General features: G+C 39.9%; 1 protein-coding gene and 1 long non-coding RNA gene across 4 annotated transcripts in view; one reads left to right on the forward strand and one right to left on the reverse strand.

The window, feature by feature from the left end:
- The window catches only part of LOC141793153 (protein phosphatase 3 catalytic subunit alpha-like), a 47865-nt gene that overhangs the window by 24623 nt on the left and 2964 nt on the right, over positions 1 to 20278 (forward strand). For 2 of the 3 annotated variants that reach the window (XM_074673638.1, XM_074673639.1), the window contains exons 5-13: positions 428 to 573; positions 4479 to 4618; positions 5872 to 5949; positions 12091 to 12185; positions 12485 to 12610; positions 13467 to 13544; positions 13705 to 13789; positions 15222 to 15319; positions 16124 to 16171. In XM_074673638.1, the coding sequence (XP_074529739.1) occupies positions 428 to 573; positions 4479 to 4618; positions 5872 to 5949; positions 12091 to 12185; positions 12485 to 12610; positions 13467 to 13544; positions 13705 to 13789; positions 15222 to 15319; positions 16124 to 16171 (894 nt within the window). The remainder of the gene's footprint in view (positions 1 to 427; positions 574 to 4478; positions 4619 to 5871; positions 5950 to 12090; positions 12186 to 12484; positions 12611 to 13466; positions 13545 to 13704; positions 13790 to 15221; positions 15320 to 16123; positions 16172 to 20278) is intronic. The other variant, XM_074673641.1, reaches the window with a different exon arrangement.
- LOC141793953 (uncharacterized) lies at positions 6862 to 9136 on the reverse strand. The gene is made up of 3 exons (XR_012598449.1): positions 8997 to 9136; positions 8009 to 8141; positions 6862 to 7550 (listed from the first exon to the last, which is right to left on the reverse strand). It is a non-coding gene; the product is annotated as an uncharacterized LOC141793953 (long non-coding RNA).

The raw sequence follows: 20278 nt of genomic DNA on the forward strand, positions 1-20278 counted from the left end.
TGCTGCAAAATGCTGCTGTAATTTGAGGCATTTTTTAAGTGCTCCTGTCTGCCCTGGGAATTAGCTTTTTACAATCTTGGACAAAGAAAGAAACAGATCATATGGGAGTGCAGGAGGAAAGATAGATGCATAAATAAATTACATCATATCTAAAAATCCTATGTCACTACCTCAATGGCTTAATGAGCTGCCCAGAACGCCTGTATTTGTCGTATGAAGGCTTTCGACTGAGTTCATTAAATCCATGTGAGATCATCGTGTTTGTTTTCTTCCATCCTTGTTGCTGTGTTCATGTGTGATATGTAACACTTCATGTAACAGGGACTGACTCTGTGAGGTTTGTTGAAAGCCTGTTAAAACACACTCAGCAGCTTTCATGGTCTCACATCTTTGAAATTTCTCTCCTCACCCCTCTAACCACCTCCAGGTAAGATCAAGTACTCGGAGCAGGTGTACGACTCCTGCATGGAGGCGTTTGATTGCTTACCCCTGGCAGCCCTGATGAACCAGCAGTTCCTGTGTGTGCATGGGGGGCTTTCACCAGAGATACACACACTCGACGACATTAAGAAGGTAAAAGAGGAACACACACACACACACACACACACACACACACACACACACACACACACACACACGATCATCACCCACACCAGTGTAATTACAGTACTGTCTCTTAATACCATACACCAGGGGTGGCCAACCAGTCAGAGACCAAGAGCCACAAAAATGACCGTTGTACTACAGAGAGCCACGTCACGCGCGTGGTCTTACAAACACACTTCCTCTCACACATAAACAAAATGACATAAAATAAAAATCAATGCATTTCCAATTTTCAAAGCAAAATTTATTGTGTTTGTAAGTGTGTTTAAATTCTACTAGAGAAGAGAAACTGAAACTTAAGTATCAATCCGTACACCCAAATATTGATCAACACTGATCCCAACGTTGGCATCAGTATCAGTATCAATATTTTAGATTGATCGGCACACCACTACTCTTAACTATATATTTATTTTTATGAATGGATTAAAGAGCCACACACTGAAAGGCAAAGAGCCACATGCAGCTCCCAAGCCGCAGGTTGGCCACCCCTGCCATACAAAGTAACTAAATTGCCTTAATCAGACTCTTAAATATGAATTATTTGATATTATCGGCTTAATTTTCAGAAAACAGCTTTGTACATTGTCTGTAATGGGTTTTTTTTTAAAAAAAGAGAAAATTGTTTAACTGTTTTGTGACAGACATATTTTTTTGCTGACTCACATTATGGCCCCTCAGACTTTTTATAGAAACACTAGCTACACGTCAAAAGATCAAAGCAAATGGGCTCCTCAGGCCAAGCTGTTACTTCGATTGAAGAAGGTTCATTGAGGACCACGCTGATCAAAATGAAATATTTTAATGCTTTATGCTCTGCTTTAGCAGTATGGCTCTTTTGTCAGAGCTCCCTGCCATTTCACATGCTTTCGTGGAGGCCAAATACCTGTAGAAGGGGGAGCACAGCTCCTCTCTATTACATGTGCATAGACAAAACGCCAAGGCAGGGAGAGCAGCAGCAAACTAAAAGACCAAGCTGTCTGGGTTAGTTGGCTAAAACAGCCATTTCTAAAGCTGGCAAGCAAGTTGTCTGGTATTTGGTTGAATCTCTTCTGAAACTTGAAATGGAAGCAAAATTAAAGCAGCAGTGGTCGGAGAAGAAGATTTAGTGCTACACATTATGTATTATGTTATAATGAATTATTAGTAGTGTATTCACACATTTAGTGTTATCGAATGGGAATGACCAGGTGAATCAAAGCCAAAAACATTCAGTGAACTCGTTACATGGATCCATTGCACTTCCTTTCATTGACCACTTGATGTCCTACTCGCACTGGGTCAAGCCTTAAATAATGAAACATGTTTTGAAAAAATGCAGAAGCGTCAACAAAGCCTCGATCAGCCATCACTAAAGACAGGCAGCCTGTAGCAGTTAGGGATGGGTACCAAACTAGGTACTTCTAGAGGTACCAACTGAATTCAGTCTGTAGAACAGAATACTGATTTTCGCACAATCAAACAGTACCGTATTAAGGTACCTAAACACGTCATTGTGACTGTCAATCAGGTTGGCATCAAGGTAGCACTATTTTTTTATATTATTTTTGATAAATAAGGAGATGTATACCATGTTGAATGTATTGAATATGAATCTCCTGTGAAAAAGTAATGTACATTTCTTCGTGAGTTCAATTCTTTAGTAAAACTTGAAGCTAAAAATCCTGAATCAGAGTTTTCTTGGGAAATGTTATTTAGCTGCTAAGCTAAGATAGCTGTGGCAGACTAATCGACGTAAGGTCCTTCAGCTTCGGCATAATGTTAAGAATCTAATAGGGAATCGTTAAACAGGAAGGCTGACAATATCGATGGATTGAAACATTCCTTATCAATTCTCAACTAGTTTTCAATTCCCATCCCTAACTGTGAGGGAGTGGAAGAGTAGCTCCATGCTGGACATGAACACAGCATTACAAGTTTATATATTGAGAAATTAATTGAAAATCTTTGAGATTTTATTATTAAACAAATAAATATTTATTACCACATAAACATACAAAAGTACTGGATATTGTTTTGGTTGAGTACTGTTACCGATAGCCAGGTACCCGGCATCAGTACTGTATCATTTCAAAGGTGTAGAGTACTCATTCTAAGTAGCTGTAGCGATTTTTGGCTCTGTATCTTTATGTAGGCTTGCAAAGCCAAGTTCACCAGATTAAGATCTCCTGACTGGTTTATGACCATAGACCGTATAATAAATGTACACCACCTCCCCGACGTCACCCGTCTGTTTCTGAAACAGATTTTTTAAGCAAATCGACTAGAACCATGTTGGATGTGACGGAGGCTTTGAGTACAGCTATAGGGCACATGAGCTGAGCTGTGCCTCTGATTGGGCGAGCTCACGATGTTAATGTCCTCCAAACTGCCGAGTTAGAAAAAAGCCCCCTTTCATACGATGTGTCTTGATAGTGAAATTAGCAATTAAGACAGGAGATGGTTTTTGAACCAGGCTGTAAATAGATTAATTTCAGCTGTGAAAACATCTTTCTTCTGGCTTGGTGTGTATGTGACTGGTACTCACTCACTCAAGAAACAGCAGATTTTAGCCCTTCAGCATTGTCTCATATTCTTGGACCGCTTGCTTAAGATACGTTGGAGGGTGGGTCTCAACCATAGCTCCACCCCCCAATTGGTTTCCAGAGGGCTAGCCAATCAGAGGGAAGGGGGATTCAAGGAACCAAGGTGAAACACAAAAGTTTTGTTGCAGAAACAGCGTTTCAGCCGACCTAAAACGCAAACATTTGAAAACCGCCTCCAGAGTGGGATTTTTCTGAAATGCTGCCGACACCGTTGCCGTGTAAACGGTAAGCCGGCATTTTCAGTGGAAATGCTGACGTCACACTCCACTCCTCACAAGAGCAAACAACAGAACAACAGTACCGTTCTTACGATCGTCGCGAACTACCGTGTTGTGCTTGTGCTGCTCAATCTGCTGACTGTCTATATACAAAATGTGTATTTGTTACTCCACTTTTGCAATTAGTATTCCCCAATACACCAGATGATCAGCTCAACTCTATGATCTCCCAAAAGCGGCTTCTAGACAAGAGAGTTATAGCGCCGACTACAGGCCTGGCATGCTTACTACAGCGTTTTGAGTTCCTCGGCGTTTCCGTGTAAACGCAGATTTTTTTCACTGCGTTTCAGTATTTTCTGATGAAACGTTGTCGTGTAAACGAGGCCTTAACCCACATCTCGGAACTGACATTATTAAGAGTCTATATTAATTATTTAACCCTCTTATGAGGACATTCAAGTTTGTGTTGATTTATTCAAAGACAAATTAGCTCTTTCAGCCTTATACGTGCGCGCACACACAAACACACACACACACACACACACACACACACACACACACACACACACATATATATATATATATATATATATATATACACACACATCCACAGTGTTGTTCCTGTACAACTGTACATGGAGAGAATCCATATGAAGCCTGCGAGTGCATGAGAGACACAAAGACATGCTCCACGTGAACACAACACATATAAACACACATTAACACACAGACATGAGGACACACACACACACACACACACACACACACACACACACACACACACACACACACACACACACACACACACACACACACACACACTTCCTCATCTAATGGCAGTGTTTCCATGGAGAATCTGCTGGTGTGACATCTTCTCTCTCCTGTGTGGTGAGGGTTTCCATGGAGATGCTCTGCTCTGACAGTGTGTACGTGTGTTTGTGTGTATGTATGCTATGTTGTTTGTTTGTTTTCCTCTCTCTTTTTATATATCCACTATGTGCTGGTGCATTTGTGTGTGTATGCTTCATATAAATGTTTTAATGTTTCTGTGTGTGTGTGTGTGTTCTAGTTGGACCGGTTCAAGGAGCCCCCAGCGTTTGGGCCCATGTGTGACCTGCTGTGGGCCGACCCCCTGGAAGACTTTGGCAACGAGAAGACTCAGGAGTACTTTGGCCATAACACAGTCAGAGGCTGCTCCTATTTCTACAGGTAGAGGAAGAAACCAGCCCTCACTGGGTCTGTGCTGCTGATCAGGCAAAAGAAACATTACATAAGAGTCCTGATTTTCTATTTTAGAAGAAAATCAACTTGAATGTGAGTGAAGATGCTGTGGAAACTGACACGTGTGGATCCCTGTGCTTATAAAGTCCAGAGATGTGAACTCACCCGATATCTAAACAAGCCAATCAAATGTTTCCTTCAAAATGAAATCACACAATAGGTACAATATTCTTTGAAAATGAAAGTAGAGACACTTAAGTTTTGACGAAGGTTGATGTGAGTCTTGTGTTATCAGAGTTTCATTGGACTGGTGTGATTGAATAATCTGGGCTCCTGTGATGGACTGGAGTTATGAAGATGTGACTTTCTGTTCATAAAACATGAATTAAATTAGTCTGAGGTAGACTTTAGGCTATTGGATAGGGATTCTGGGGAGGAGAGGAGAAAAAAAAGGCTTTATAGATGCACGGTTACACCACATCCAGGATCCAATAACAATCACAATCATCAGGATTTGTTCAAAAGACAGAAAATCTTGGCCTGTGTACACACACTCACACACTCAGAGCACTAAGAAACACATAAACACAGCACATTCGCAAATACACACACAGTTCCGTTTCAGCATGAAACGATATCCCACAATCCCCAGGGAGACTGCACGGTTCTGTTGCTATGACGACTGGCTACTCCTGCCAGATATGGAGTGATATTAAGATACAGTGAGAGAAAGAGGGAGGGCAACATGGGAGGAAGAGGAGGAGGTGATGGCAATGATGTGGTAGGAGATGAAAGATGGAAGTTTAAAAGATAAAACATGGAGGGATGTTTGGAAAAAGAGCTGGAGCTGTAACGCAGAGAAGAGGAGAAGGAGGAGGAGGAGGAGGAGAGGGAGTAGCTGAGGCATTCACATGGAGGAGTTTGAGCCTTGGCGTGTTGTAAGTTGATAACAGAGTGATTGCACACAGCATCAAGCGACCATCTACTGTACAGGCCATAAGTTCTCTCAGACCTTGTGCTCAATGATGCTCCCTGCTGGTCTGAGTCAGACACAGCGTCAGAAAACAAGAGGCCCACTCATCTCCCACTGCGAGACATCCCACTAAACACTTCCATCTGTTTTACAGCAACGTCCATGAAATAACCTGTGACGGTGTTTTCTAGGGAAAGTGTTGCTTTAGTGCATATTTTTGTTTGTTCCTCACTCTGTTTACGTCTATATTCTGTTTCTGTCTGCAAAGTTACCCGGCGGTGTGTGAGTTCCTACAGACCAACAACCTGCTGTCAATCATCAGAGCCCATGAAGCACAGGATGCTGGGTAAGCCGACACACTACTTCTACTCAGTTTTTCTCTCCACGGTTTAATTTCATCACTTAGCTTCACATTTTATGTTCTGAGCTCTCATTTTCCATGTCAGGGGATTAGTACATTACAGGGAAAAAGGCTCTACAGCTCTCACTCATGTCACCCTTAAACTGTGCTCTTAGCATCAATAAAGTTTTCTGACTGAGAGTACAGGAGGCCTGAATCAAAATCAGGACAATGGCTGATTTCTCAAAACATAGAAAAATAACAGTCTAAACATCATAGCAAGGATAAAGAAAGATCTGTTGTGTTAATCTGTTCAATTCAACCCTGGCAGCTTGTGAGAATCCTGCAAATATTCAATTTGAACGGTATTTTGTTTTGCAAACAGGTGTTAGTGCACACTGTAAAACCCGATAAGTTCACTGAACTAAAAAATTTTGTTGAAACTGATTACATAAAAAAATTTAAGTTATGCTAACTCAGGTTTGTAAGTTAAAGTAACAAGGCTATTCTGTGTGACACTAACTTAATTTAACAAGTAGGGATAACTTTTTTTATTGAGTAACTTTGTACGTTTTATTTGAGTTTAGATAACAAAGAGGGTTTAAGTACTATCAACTTAAATGTTTTGTTTAGCTTCACCACACTTGTTTATGTAAATCCAACTTATTTTTTTTAATTTTAATTAACCTATGCTAACTCACCTATAGTTAAAAGATTTCAGTCAGTTAAAATCAAAAAAGCATGTGCAGTACTTAAAAATTTCTTTGAAACTGATTACATAAAATTTTTTAAGTTGCTGTAACTCAAAACACACCTCACTTACACAAACTGTGAGTGAACACAAAAAGCTCAAATGCAAGTCACTTTATTAAATGACTGAAACATTACCAACCAACACTTCTGAAAAAAAATGTTCAGCAAACCAGTTAGTTACTTCAAAACTTCAAGTTTTTTTTTAAATCACACAACCTCACTTACACTTACAGGCAAAAAAACCCCCAAACATTTTAACTTAAAAAACACTAGTCCAGTAATTACAGAGACACACAGTTAATCAAAAAATAGAACTGCATAATGACCCATGGGCACTTTTAACACTAAAGAAGTAGCAACTTCTGCAAAATCATTGAGCTCATTTTGCTTCATATCTTGACTCAACAAACACGCCTAAAACAGTAAGGAGTTCAACTTAAAATTGAACAGCAATATTTTCAAACCACATAATAAAGATTTAGTACACAGTCTTCTGGGGAGTAACAGTCAAATTTGTTGAACTTTTGTGGTTCAAAATTGAAAACAATTAGTTGACAAAAGGTCACTATTAGGGCTCAAGACCCCAGGCTTTGACTCTCCATCCTCCAAGTCCATCAAGAATTTGTTTCAAGTCAGATGTATGGGTGAAGTCCGTTGTGTATCTCAGAGCAGTACATATATCAGTCCAAAAAGCACAACGTACCCTTCAGTCAGTCTCGGAAAGTGGCAGCTATGTTCTCAAGCACAGCAGCAACCTTATCAGGGCAGAAGACCTCAGTATCTGTTGAACTGGAAGTGACTGAGAGGAGCTTCACTGGTATGTCATCGACCTGTGGTCCATCTGGCTGTGACACCTAGAGAAAATAACAGAACTGTTATAAAATGAACACCAAAGAAACATAACATGGTTGCCTGAGAGCGAAAGTGTACTCCTAACAAACATTGAATCCAGAAACATAAATCCAGAGTACTCCTAATACAGCTATGTAGGAAGGGCATGGGGGGCAGCAATATGTTGAGCATTAACATCAACTTGTTCTGGGGCAATAAGAAAGCATCCTTAGGTTTAGATTCTTGATATGGAAGGCATACAGCTACTGATCAAAGGAAATACCTCACAATGGTTGCAGTCCAGCTGGGTGATGCTTACCAATTTTCACATGACAAAGTGAAGAGTAATAAAACAACGTTGGTCAATAATTGTGTCATCATTCAGCCCTGCTGTAGTATAAAGTCATAGGATCTCCAACAGAGGTTCATCAAAACTCAGAGTTCCACTATCAACATGCATAAAGTACAAAAAAACCCTCACCTGGAGGTCATAGGAGCTGGAGAGCCTATCTAAGACTCCTGCCTCTTCTCTGTGCAAGCAGCTTTCTTCCCCCACTAACTCTGAAGACGAAGAGCTGCAGTCTTCAGATTGATGTTTGTGATTCTGTGACACGCTGAATAAATCAAAATAAATAGAAAAAAAACACATGTAGCTGTAAAGAAAGGATAACTTACAATGTAAAAAGCACAATGTGACATAAAATGGACATTCCATCACCTCATGTTGTTTTTAATGTATTCTTAAATTACTGGATACAATTTTGACTTTTTACTTTTTACTCATTTTCACTAGACACAACTATTTCGGTGTGTAAATTTGTTTCATAAGTTTTCAACAAATTTACACACTGACATGTACTGTGGCCAGTAGGTGTCAATTTGCAAACTCCACAACATGACTGCCCACAGAACAACACGAATTCAAGCGCCACAACACAACCGAAGTACAGCCACAACAGAAGTAAAGGAGAGGTCAGTTATCCCAACAGACACAGAAGCTGTGAAAGTAAGTAAATGATTGTTTTCTTTTTTAACTCCAGCTATGATAAATGTAGCTATAAGGCTAAAATCATGACATGACAGATTCATAATGCTAGATATAAGATGACACACTACTGGTTAATATAGAAATATAAGTGCCACGAAGTAGATCACAAGGTGGGACCCCTACAGGCTACATTTATTAGCTGAAGTTAAAAAAGAAAACAATGCTTTACTTATTGTTCTGTGTCCATTGGAAAAACTGATCTCTTTTAACTTCATTTGTGCCTGCACTTACGTTGTGTTGTGGCGCTTGCTATTAGAACTCTAAACACAGAGGAATAGCTATTCTGACTTACAAAGTTTGGAATTACATGTCAGTAAACATGATTTGGATTAAATTCGCTGCAGCACATTAGATTTCAAATGACAGCCACTGTGCAAAAAGGGATATTTTACACACTCTATAGACATAATGAACTCAATACCTGACTGGAGACTCCTTGCATCAGTCCATTGCTTTCATTTGAAACTATACAACAAAAGAATTGTAAAATTAGAAAGCAGTTTAATTTGAAAAAATAAATTAATAAATAAAAAAATCCAATAAAATGTGTTTTCAGAGAAGGTGTTCATTGCAAATGAGAGTTAAAAATAAGTCAAAAACCTGAAGTATGTTTGGAGAAAACCATCTCCCGGGGCAGAAAAATGTCCCAGCTTGCTCTTTTTAAAATCTTAACTGTTTACATTCATTGAATGAACAACTAAAATATACACTGAGGGGCTCTTTAAACTCTGGGCTTAAAAACTGTTGCTTCTAAACCAGGCATATTTTAACATACTAGATATTTTTAAAACTCTTCATTAACACCTGTTAGATTTGGTAAGTCTCACTGCGCTCAGTGTCATGGCGAATATATTGCCACACAGTCTGCTTAATTTTACTCACCATCTGAAAATGCAGCACAAATACAACAAGGAGACAAACCCCTGGAAAAACCTTGTGATAACCGTTGATGTTGTCTGCATCAGAACCTTTCCTGAGAGACACCCTAAGGACAACGGTAGCACCGGTCATTAACCCTTAAGTGTCTGGAAATGAATTAGTGGCCTGATTCAAACCTAACATTTTAAAACTAAGTAAAGATTTACCCCTTTATGTGTCAAAAAAAATATTAACTCTCAATTCCCCGAGCAGCTGTTAAAAATGTTCTGACATGTATGGGGCAAACATTAAGAGAGTAAAGTAATCAAATAGGTATGAAAATGCTTTTTTGTTCACACACGAAGTAACTTCAGACATAGGAGATGTACTTAATGCAGAAAATACATAAAATAGTGTTGAATTGTTGAAAAAGAAGATTTTACTTACCAGAAAAGCCGAGAGCCCGCCTTTGGACAACATTAAGGCAGCAGTGGTCAGTGTGCCAGCACAGCAGAGACGGATAACAAGAATTATCTCTCATACCTGCGCAGGAAATCTAACTCGCAGCCTTTGTGAGGTCCAACAAACGACTAAAACTACAACGGCGACAAAAAATATAATAATTTATCTACCAACAACGTTCTCAAGTTCTCTCCGCGAGTTTCTAACGATCTAGCTCTCTGATGCGAGGAGCAAAGATGGCGGATTTCTCAGACGGTTCGCTGAGAGCACGTTCGTGCGTGACCGTGACGTCACCGAAAGTGAAAGTTAGATGAATTAAATAATTTGAGTACATTGACCAAAAATACTTAAAGTGATTAAGTAATATTTACTCAAAAATAAAATCTCGTTCTAGCAACTCAAACAAATAGAGGTCAAATAGACTTTTTGAAAATATGAGTTGGTGGAACTCAACTTTTTTATCAAGCTTTTACTGTTGGGTCTTACAGTGCAGGCAGATACATGTGTTTGCACATTGGCAGTGTTAATATTTTAACTGGATACCTGACCCACAAGGAATAAGCCAAATACTAGAGACATTTTCAGTGATTTATTGAGCAGTCTGTGTTGTTGTTGAAGTAGAATTTTCTGGTGGCATGCAGGGAGGTTGAGTCCAACAGTCCAGCTCTTAAAAACCACAGGGTGGTGAGTAGACTATCTAGCGGGGACATTAAAAAACAGACAGCAGTCTGTGCTTCAACATCATGTTCTTGATATGAGCTGTGTCCACCTAGAGACAGTTTAAACACTATCTCACAATTCTCATATCCCATCAGCCTTAAAAAACAGGAAGGAAGTATAAGTAACTTAACATTTGGGTGGACAAAAATTACATGTGGAGTTCCCCAAGGCTCCGTCCTGGGGCCTCTTCTTTTTAAAATGTATATGCTTCCTCTGGTTGAGATTATAGAAATCAGCAAAGTGAGTTACCCTCATCATGCAGACAACACAAAGGTATACGCTGCAATGTCACCAGGTGATCATGCCCGGATACAGGCTCTGAGTAAATGTATTGAACAAATCAATGAGTAGATGAGTCTAAATTAAAAATAAAATAAAATAAAAACAGTAACCAAACCAGAAATGTGGGTATGTCAATGACTCAGTCCTGAGTTTTCAACCCACATTAGGAGAGTCACAAGGTTGGACCACTATGAGTGAATGCGACTGAAAGAATGTGCCCAGGTTTGCTGGATTGAACCAGTTCTTCCAGTTAGACTTGGAAGAACTGGTTCATTTATCTGAAGTCAACTTGATTTTCTGTAAATGTTGTCACAGACATCACTAACTCAATCAGTCAGACAGCTCCAGATGAGATTTTGTTATATCTTATTATTTATGCACGATGTTGCACAGTAACTTTTGTGCCTATATTTTAAATCTGTTTTATTGTATCTTATAACCTTCTGTTTATGCTTTTGATTTTAAATGCTTTCTTTTAATGTGTTTTCGTTGACAGTCGTAATGACTTTTTTTTGTCTTGTGTGAAGTACTTCAAGTTGCCTTGTTGCCAAAATGTGCGATATAAATTAACTTGCCTTCCTTTGCAAGCTCGAGAACAGAGACCAAGGTCTCAGCAGGATTAGAAGAATTAGAGTTGTGTCCACACTGGAACAAAACAATGACATAATGAAGCCCCAAGAATTACAATATTTGCAGAAAATTAACATCCCACAATGCACTGCAGTTAAGGAAACATGAACACTTGAAAACCAGTACACAGCAGTACACAGTGCATTCTGTGTCCCAGGGGAGAAACTCCTGGGCTGTAACTGGCTTTTGATATTAAGCCTTTGAGGTCAGACACAGTGCTGGACAGCAAACAAGATGTGTCAAACAACTGTGTGAAGCGCCAGAAACATTGAACACAAAATGCATTTCTTTTGTCAAGGAACTGCCTCTTCATCAGTCAGTTCTGTGGTTTCTCTGTGGCATGTTTGACCCACTTCCTCATGCTGATCTCTCTCATCTGTTCAGTTCAGGAGTTTAAATGTATGGCTCTATACCAAGTAACAGCTGCCCACACAGCTTCATCCTTTTTTTTTTAAATGCATGACTGTCTGTCCTTCAAATAGTTTCTGTCTGGTTTTAAAAACTCTGAAGCAAATACCTCTGTTTGAAGCATCAACCTTGGCGATGTGTGTCTCCCTCCTCAGGTATCGTATGTACAGGAAGAGTCAGACTACAGGTTTCCCCTCCCTCATTACCATATTCTCTGCTCCAAACTACCTGGACGTCTACAACAACAAAGGTCTGACGCAAAGTTGCATTTAAAGCTAAACATACACTATACATTACAATACATTAAATATTATCAAACTCGTTAAGTTTCCAAACACTTCTAATTCAGTGTTTCGTGTCATTTATGCTTTGTTTGCTTCTTTTCATGAGCGGCTCCTTTATTGATAACACTTTTTGTTTCAACAAGAATACTCACACCATAACGGTTAAATAGCCAAAAATAAAACAAATGTGGGGTATTGTTGTCTATTACCATTGAAAAACTTTAAGGAATAATGTTTGTATGTCTGTGTGTGTGTGTGTGTCCAGCGGCTGTCCTTAAGTACGAGAACAATGTGATGAACATCCGTCAGTTCAACTGCTCTCCTCATCCCTATTGGCTGCCGAACTTCATGGACGTCTTCACTTGGTCTCTACCATTTGTTGGAGAAAAGGGTATCAGATACACACACACACACACACACACACACACACACACACACACACACACACACACACACACACATATATATATATATATATATATATATATATATATATATATATATACATATATATATATATATATACACACATTTTAACTCTTTCTCCTACAGTACACCACAAAGCTAACATTACAACTTCACTTCATCCTCATTGGAACTGCTGTGATTAAAGTAGTCTTTAAAAAAGTCTTAGATTAAAGATAAAATGCTTTTTTTAAAGTCTGGATGGATACAGAATGTCAGCTCCATACACCTAGATTTATAGGTTATACACTCGTGTGGTGGACAGCAGCACTGCTGAGTTCACACTTGAAGACATAGGACTGATCTCAGTCATCCACTTTGTACTTGTGCAGTTAGTCTTCTGAGCTTTATCTCATGGTGTCTAAAACACAGGGGCCACGTGATGATCTGTGCGACAGGGTCGTAAAAGGTGGTACCTTCCAGCAGATCCTCTTGATATGTTTTATATGTGTGATTAAATTTTCACTGACATTGCTCTTCACTATTATTGATGATTTACAAGAGAGCTAAGTCATAAACTTTGATTTAATGCCAGCAGACAAAAAAAAAAAAAAAAACTGTAAAGGGATTATTCTTTTAAAAACCTAAAAGGTGAGCAGCATCTACTTAAAGGATTAGAGTTCACTCACCAGGACACTTTAACATCCGCTATTAAGTGTATTTGTGTGTGTGTGTGTGTGTGTGTGTGTGTGTGTGTGTGTGTGTGTGTGTGTGTGTGTGTGTGTGTGTGTGTGTGTGTGTGTGTATATGTGTGTGTATTTTTGTGTGTTCTTTATCTGCAGTGACTGAGATGCTGGTCAACGTCCTCAGTATCTGCTCTGATGATGAACTCATGAACGATGGAGAGGAGATCTATGATGGTAAAAAAAAACATTCAACACTGACACTCGATCTGTGTAACTCAAATGACACATCGCTAAAAAATGTCTCACCACATGTGTATGTGTAGACATTAATGCTTTATTTGATACACAAATCTCAGGTTTTCTGTGTTTCAGTTTGCATTTTGCTTTTTTACAGCGAGTGCAGCAGCAGCCAGGAAAGAGGTGATCAAGAACAAGATTCGAGCCATTGGGAAGATGGCTAAAATGTTTTCTGTTTTACGGTGGGTTGACTGTGGTTGAACTTATTGGTACTGCATACATTGTATACTACGTTCACTGATCATTCATAAGGCAGGTGATTATCTGTTCACAGCTGAGCCTGTCAGGGTTGGTATATATACAGTTTGTTACTATACTGTATAAATGTGCAGCAACTATGTGTTATAAGTGTTTTAGTGTTATTTTTTAAAGACAAAAAAGTATAGTTACCTTGACATGTTTCGACGTACTCGACGTACATGTCAAGGTAACCATACTTTTTTGTCTTTTAAAAAATAACACTAAACACTTATGTTCTAAGAAGACAAGATGAACCTTATCAGTAACTATGTGTTATAGGTGGGACTTTGACATTTTCATTACGATTAATTAATTACTGACAAAAAAAAACGTCAGTTAAAAATGAATGGCACAGAGTGCATGTTTGTATGGTTGTGTACAGTGATGGGTTTGAGATGATGCTGCTAACCATCAGTTATCTTCCTTCTCAGCTGATCATCAGCTGATGCTGGTATAAGCTAAAGTTGATGTGCTCATGCAAAGCTATGACTGTAGCTCCTCAATGTTAAGAGCTGCTGGTTTTATAGCAGGTGGTTGTTTGTTTCAAGGTGTTCAGTTCAATTTAGTTTCTGAGGAGCTGAACAGGACCTTTGACCTCACTGTTTGTTTTCCTGCTCGTTCACTGGGAGCTGTCAGCTGCTTCATACACACTCAGGGTTGGGTCAGGGTGCGGTTGATTTATCCTCCAGTCTGCCTTTTTGTGGGATAGTTGCTGTGGAGGGATGTCATTTTCACCAGGACAGGACTTTATTCCAGCAGTAAACTCAAGTGTTTGTGCTGTTATACAATAAATACTAAGTAAATCCTGTCTGAATGACCGGCACTTGTGGTCTGGTCAAACAGAACAGTTCCTAGAGAGGCTGAAAAAGTGAACCCAGGTGGTGATAGAAAAGTGTCAGATTATGTCACAGCATTACAGTTGGTGTATGGAGCCACGTAGCTGTAGACTCGTCAGAGTGCCGATGCTGACCCCTGTCCGCCTACTGCAGGAACTTGAGAGAAGATGGCCAGAGGAAACACAGCAGTGTTGGTTTGGCCTCCAAATTCCCCAGATCTTAGATCAAACAAGCGTCTGTGGGAGGTGCCGAACCTGCACATTCACTCCGTGCAGGCTCCACATTGCAAACAGGACTTAAGAGCTGCCACAGAGGTCATGGTGCCAGATACACCGCACACACTCAGAGGTCTAGTGGAGTCCATGTCGTATAAGGTCAAAGCTAATTTGGCTCTGATTTAGCAGATCAGGGCCACACAGTATGAGGCCATAATGTTTACGGGTGCACATCAAAGCAAAGTGTGTTCTTCCTTTTAATCCTCTTTTTCACCTGTTCTTTCTTTTTATCCACAAACACGTCATCTCTGTGTGTCTCTCAGGGAGGAGAGTGAGAACGTGTTGACCCTGAAGGGGCTGACCCCGACAGGCATGCTGCCCAGCGGAGTGCTGTCTGGGGGCAAGCAGACCCTGCAGAGTGGTGAGTTTTCACACACTGACACACAGAGCAGTCCACCTATAAACCTGGACAACAAAGATAAAACATACACGAGAACACGCAGACAGTTAAAGTGTCTGCAGTGGGCCATCCTTTGGTTCCTTCCTGCCCTCTCTCCTTCTCTCCTCTGCTGCTGTTACTCTCTTCTCATCCCTCTGCCTCACTGACTCGATCACTCTCTTCACCTTACCTCATCGGCACTGAGGTTACTAACAGCCTGCTGGTTGGGCGTGTTTGAGGATGCGTGTGTGTGTGTGTGTGTGTGTGTGTGAAGGGCAGTAATAAAAGGAAAACACAGACTTGAAAGTGAATAAAAGGAGTGTGTGAGCTAACACCAGCCACTGCTAATGCTAGGTGCCCTGTGAACCTGTCATGGTCCTGCAGCGCTGCTCTGAGGGCCGTCACATGACTAAAGCCTGAAACATGCCTCAGAGTGCAGAAATTTGCAAGCGTCAGGAGTAAGCACTCACACATTACTGTATGTGTGTTGTTTTTTGTTCATATGTATCTTCATTAAATACAGAGACTTGTGCTTGCTCTGAAAGTAGAATTAAAGTCACACCAAATCTAAAGACTGGAGTTAGCAGAGACTTCTCCTTTGTGTTTAACGGTCACATTTGCATCCTCAAGCTCCTCAACGTTTACAAGTAGCTGCACAGAAGCATGTTTCAGCCTTCACTTCTTCCTCCTTCTTTGTACTTCACTCCCCTCTCGGAGTCTGTCATCTTTTCTTTCTGCCTCTCCTCCTTTCTTCCTCTTCTTCACGTCTCTTTGCCCATCCTTCAGCTACCATTGAGGCCATAGAAGCCATCGAGACAGTTAAGGACGCTGAAGGTAAAATCACGATCATTCCACTGTGTGTGTGAGTGTGTAAGTGTGTGTGCGTGTGTGTGTGTGTGTGTGTGTGTGTGTGTGTGTGTGTGTGTGTGTGTGTGCAGCATGGCTGCGCTCTCAGCCACCCATGTACATAAGGTCATAGATTTTCCTTACCCATAATGCACTGAGCTCTTCTAACCATATCAGTGCTCGCAACAGAGCCTAAAACTAACGCACGCTGCAACCACCACATCAAAACACACACACACATTCCTCTGGTTCTTTCTCTTGGGAAATAACAATACACCACTATCTTTCCCAGTTCAAAGACACACATGCACAAAGATTTTAGTTACACACTCTCTCACACACGTACACAGGCACACACACACATAAGGAGAGCAGGCTGTGGGTGGGAGTGGGTGTGAAGGTTAGCAGTGTCACTCAGACTTCTTGTAGTCTGACTCCGCAGTGAGTTACAGTCTCCTTGTATCTTTCTTAGTCTTTGCTGTAGTTCTCTAGAAGACAAACATGTAATCAATCTGTTTTCTACGAGCTACAGAAGAACAGGAGTCACCGGTGTTGAAAATAAATAAATTCATGCTACAGGAAAATCAAACAGACCAATCCTCAAAACCTTCTGTTTTATAAAACTGAAATTTCATTGAACTTTTGACCCTTTCCTCCGGCCTTTTTCTGGGAATAGTTACATGATTTAATTTCAGTCATGTGGTAACAGATTCTCTTTTTACGGCAAGTTATGTCATTAAAAAAAAAAAAAAAAGAACCAGGATTAAGACCTTTCAAAGGTGGAAAAAATTGAACAGAAAGTGGTAGTGTTACAATTACTAAGATGTAATTTTCTTTGACAGGCTTTGGTTAATCTTAATGAATCCTGAAATTTCACACAGGAGAATATTAGAATATCAGCAGGTCTCCTGCTCTTAAATGAAGAACATGGATCATCTTGTGAGGTTTCATTTTACAACTGAGGATAAAATGGTTATGCAGAAGTTAGCATGAGCTGCCTGTTAGCTCGATGTTTTCATAACAGACTCGGTTTGTAGCGCAGTCTTTGCAGAATCCTGATTTTTGTTTGACACATCTGTGTTGATAAGGTAAATAAATGAGACTTAATAGGTCTTATCCTCTGGTGTAGCTTCAACAGATGCTTTAAATTCCTAACTGAAGTCTGGACTGTCTACTGATCTCCTCCATTAAACTAGCTCACAGGCTAACACAGCCTAAGATTATGACGTCATTTCATTTACTGCTTTATTCTAAGCTGCTGCCTCCAGTTTGGAAACACAGAGCCAGTGAGGAAGGGCTTAAATCTGCAGTTCTTCTTGGTTCTTCTTGATGCTGGCTACAGAAACACTGGAAACCAAAAACCCAGCAAGCCAAAAAAAACTGTTTCTTACGACAAAAATAAACGTGTTTACAGCCTTGTTCAGAAAACGCCCCTGTAAAACTGAACAGCTCATCTCTGTTTCAACCATAAACTGTAAAAAAAAAAAAAAGTGCCCGTCATCTTGCATGGCAGAAGTGAGGCTGTCACCTCTGTGCGCTGCAGGACCGAGAGATACCGAAGATCGTTCCTCCCTGCAGCCATTAGAGTCTACAATTCTTTGCTTGGAAGAGAGCCCAAACAACATGAATTTCCCTTCGGGGATCAATTAAAGTATATCTTATCTTATCTTATCTTATCTTATCTTATCTTATCTTATAAAAACTGCTCCCCCTGGTGGTTGGCTGCAGTATAGGTAAAAAAAATCCATCTCCCAGTCATTCCAGATGGGCTGTGGTCAAACTTTAAAAAATTAATACACCTAGTAGAAATGTTTCTCATGTCCATTTGTTGTGGTGATTTGAAGATATAATTTGGCTGCCTTGTGTTCAGGTCCTCTTTGTTCTGAAAAGTTTTGTTTTCATTAGTTATACAAGGTTAAAACAAGGTTTTACATCACATTTAACGATGATTGGCAGCTGCCGTTCTTGTGTATTTTTTTCGGGGATTGTAAAATATGTCAGGAGGTAGAGTCAAGAAGAGATCAGACTCTCAAAAGAAAAATAAATATATATCTTTATTACTGGCTCCACTCAGATTCTCCCAGAATCCCTCATCGTCTCTACTGCGCAGACTCTGGCTGCGCCTGTGACGAAACTATTTTGGCTTCAAAACCGCACAGTGGTAAATGGCGGAGCCACACTGTCCAGTCTATATACAGTCTATGATTTCAACTCACAATGTATTTTTGTAACTCATTATGTACAAGGTTATCATTATAATTATTTTGTCTATATTGGGGCGTAGCTGACTTGACCAACTGGCAGGTACCCTGTAGCTGTTTGCAAAGAAACTAAAGCCCCACCTCTAGGTCTCATCCAAACTTGAAGTAAGCTCGGCCTTTTCCTGTTCGGCCCTTACTGATGATGGGCTTCAAATCTCTGAAGATTCAAGAATCAAATGTTAACGTCACTGAGAAACTTGTGTCTCTGTACGATGAGATTCTTTCTTTGCTGTCCACATCGAATGCAACAGTTAAATATTAAAAATAGCCATGACAAAAAACAGAAATAAGAATAGTATTTCAAAATATAAGAATAAGGAAATTGAAGGCGCCAGAGTGCAAAAAGACTTTTGAACAGTGCAAAAAATGAAAGAATGAATCAGAAATTAATGGATAACATCACAACACTACGTCCTCTTATTATACCATCTATGCTTTATTCTCAAATCTTGGTATTTTTCTTACTGCAGCTCTTATAAAGACCAGAGGATATGGCACAAATTTTCTCCCTCTTCAGTAAGACGATGTTGAGTTCAGGATGCATGAGAATTGGTCTGTGTTCCAAAAATAAACAACAATTTCTTAAAATGAAGCTAACTTAATATTTAGTCTTGACTACCTGTGACTTTTCTTCATCCTGACTGAAGCCAGGATGGACCTCCAGGTTCTTCTGTGCTGCTGAACAGATTGTGTTCATGTTTTCTTGTGTTTAGTGTTTACCATATTTAATGTATAGAGAGTTCCCTATTACTCTGCACGACTTAGTCTCCTGTGTTTGTATCTCTAGTGCTGTCCTTGGCTTACTTGAACTACAGTCCATAATTTGTTTAAGCAAATGAATTATGGGTACCTTGTGTTTATCTGTTTCGTAATTTGAAGTGCAGCTGGGTGTCCCTCCACTGTGCAACGCAGTGGTGTGTTTGTGAGTAATGCATATGTGTGCTAAAGTAGTGTGACAGTAGTTGTTGTTCAACAGTGGCAGCAATCTCTTCAGACAGACAGACAGACAGACACACAGACAGACAAACACATTTTGTTATGAACACCATCAAGGTGGTTTCAGTTTCTACTTCAGCCTGTTCAAACTGAAATGAAAAGGGTAAACGTAACCACAGAATACAAACAATAGGATTTATTCCAGCTTTTAATGGCTGGTTTGGATCAATCTTCAGAAGATCCTGAATGCTGTATTTCCTGTTATGCAGTCCCAGGCATGTTTATGTCAGATCCTCTGCCTCTGTCTTTTAAAGTACACACCCCTCTCTTCTAATGAGACATCTGTTAAATACTTTCACAATTTGTCTTTGTGTTTGTTTAATGAGTGGATAACAAACTGACAGCTTGTTGTTTTGCAACAACCTGTTCCAAAGACTACATGCTATGTTTTTAGTAGAAGTTACCAGGAAATAGTCCTGATAAAAGACAAAAACCTGCTTTTTTATCATTGAGATTAACTTCTGAAACCTTAATACTAAGCCAGGCTAATGGCCATGAGGGGCTTGCTTTATAAGCACCGGGCTCATAATATTAGCTTATTTCTCATCTAACTCAGAGCAAAGAAGTTAATTGCTGATAATACTGAACCATTTCCAAACCAAAGCCAAGATGACCCTGGTTTTGTCACCCTGTGATCAGTGGTCCACCTCCCTGTGTTGTATCCTTCTAGTGTCTTTGTTGTGCACCAGCATGTTACTTACTCACACTCTGAGGAGACTAAAGCCATGTAACCTTTGTCCCATATTAAATTGAGCTTGTAGGAGGTGGTATCCTCCAGGAACAATCATTACAAACTAACAGCTGACTGTAAGAAACTCCACTGTGGGAATAATACTAT

Source organism: Halichoeres trimaculatus, unplaced genomic scaffold, assembly GCF_033239565.1.
Source record: "Halichoeres trimaculatus isolate MK-OKI-2021-1 unplaced genomic scaffold, fHalTri1.1 fHalTri1_scaffold_7, whole genome shotgun sequence".
Classification (NCBI taxonomy): domain Eukaryota; kingdom Metazoa; phylum Chordata; class Actinopteri; order Labriformes; family Labridae; genus Halichoeres; species Halichoeres trimaculatus.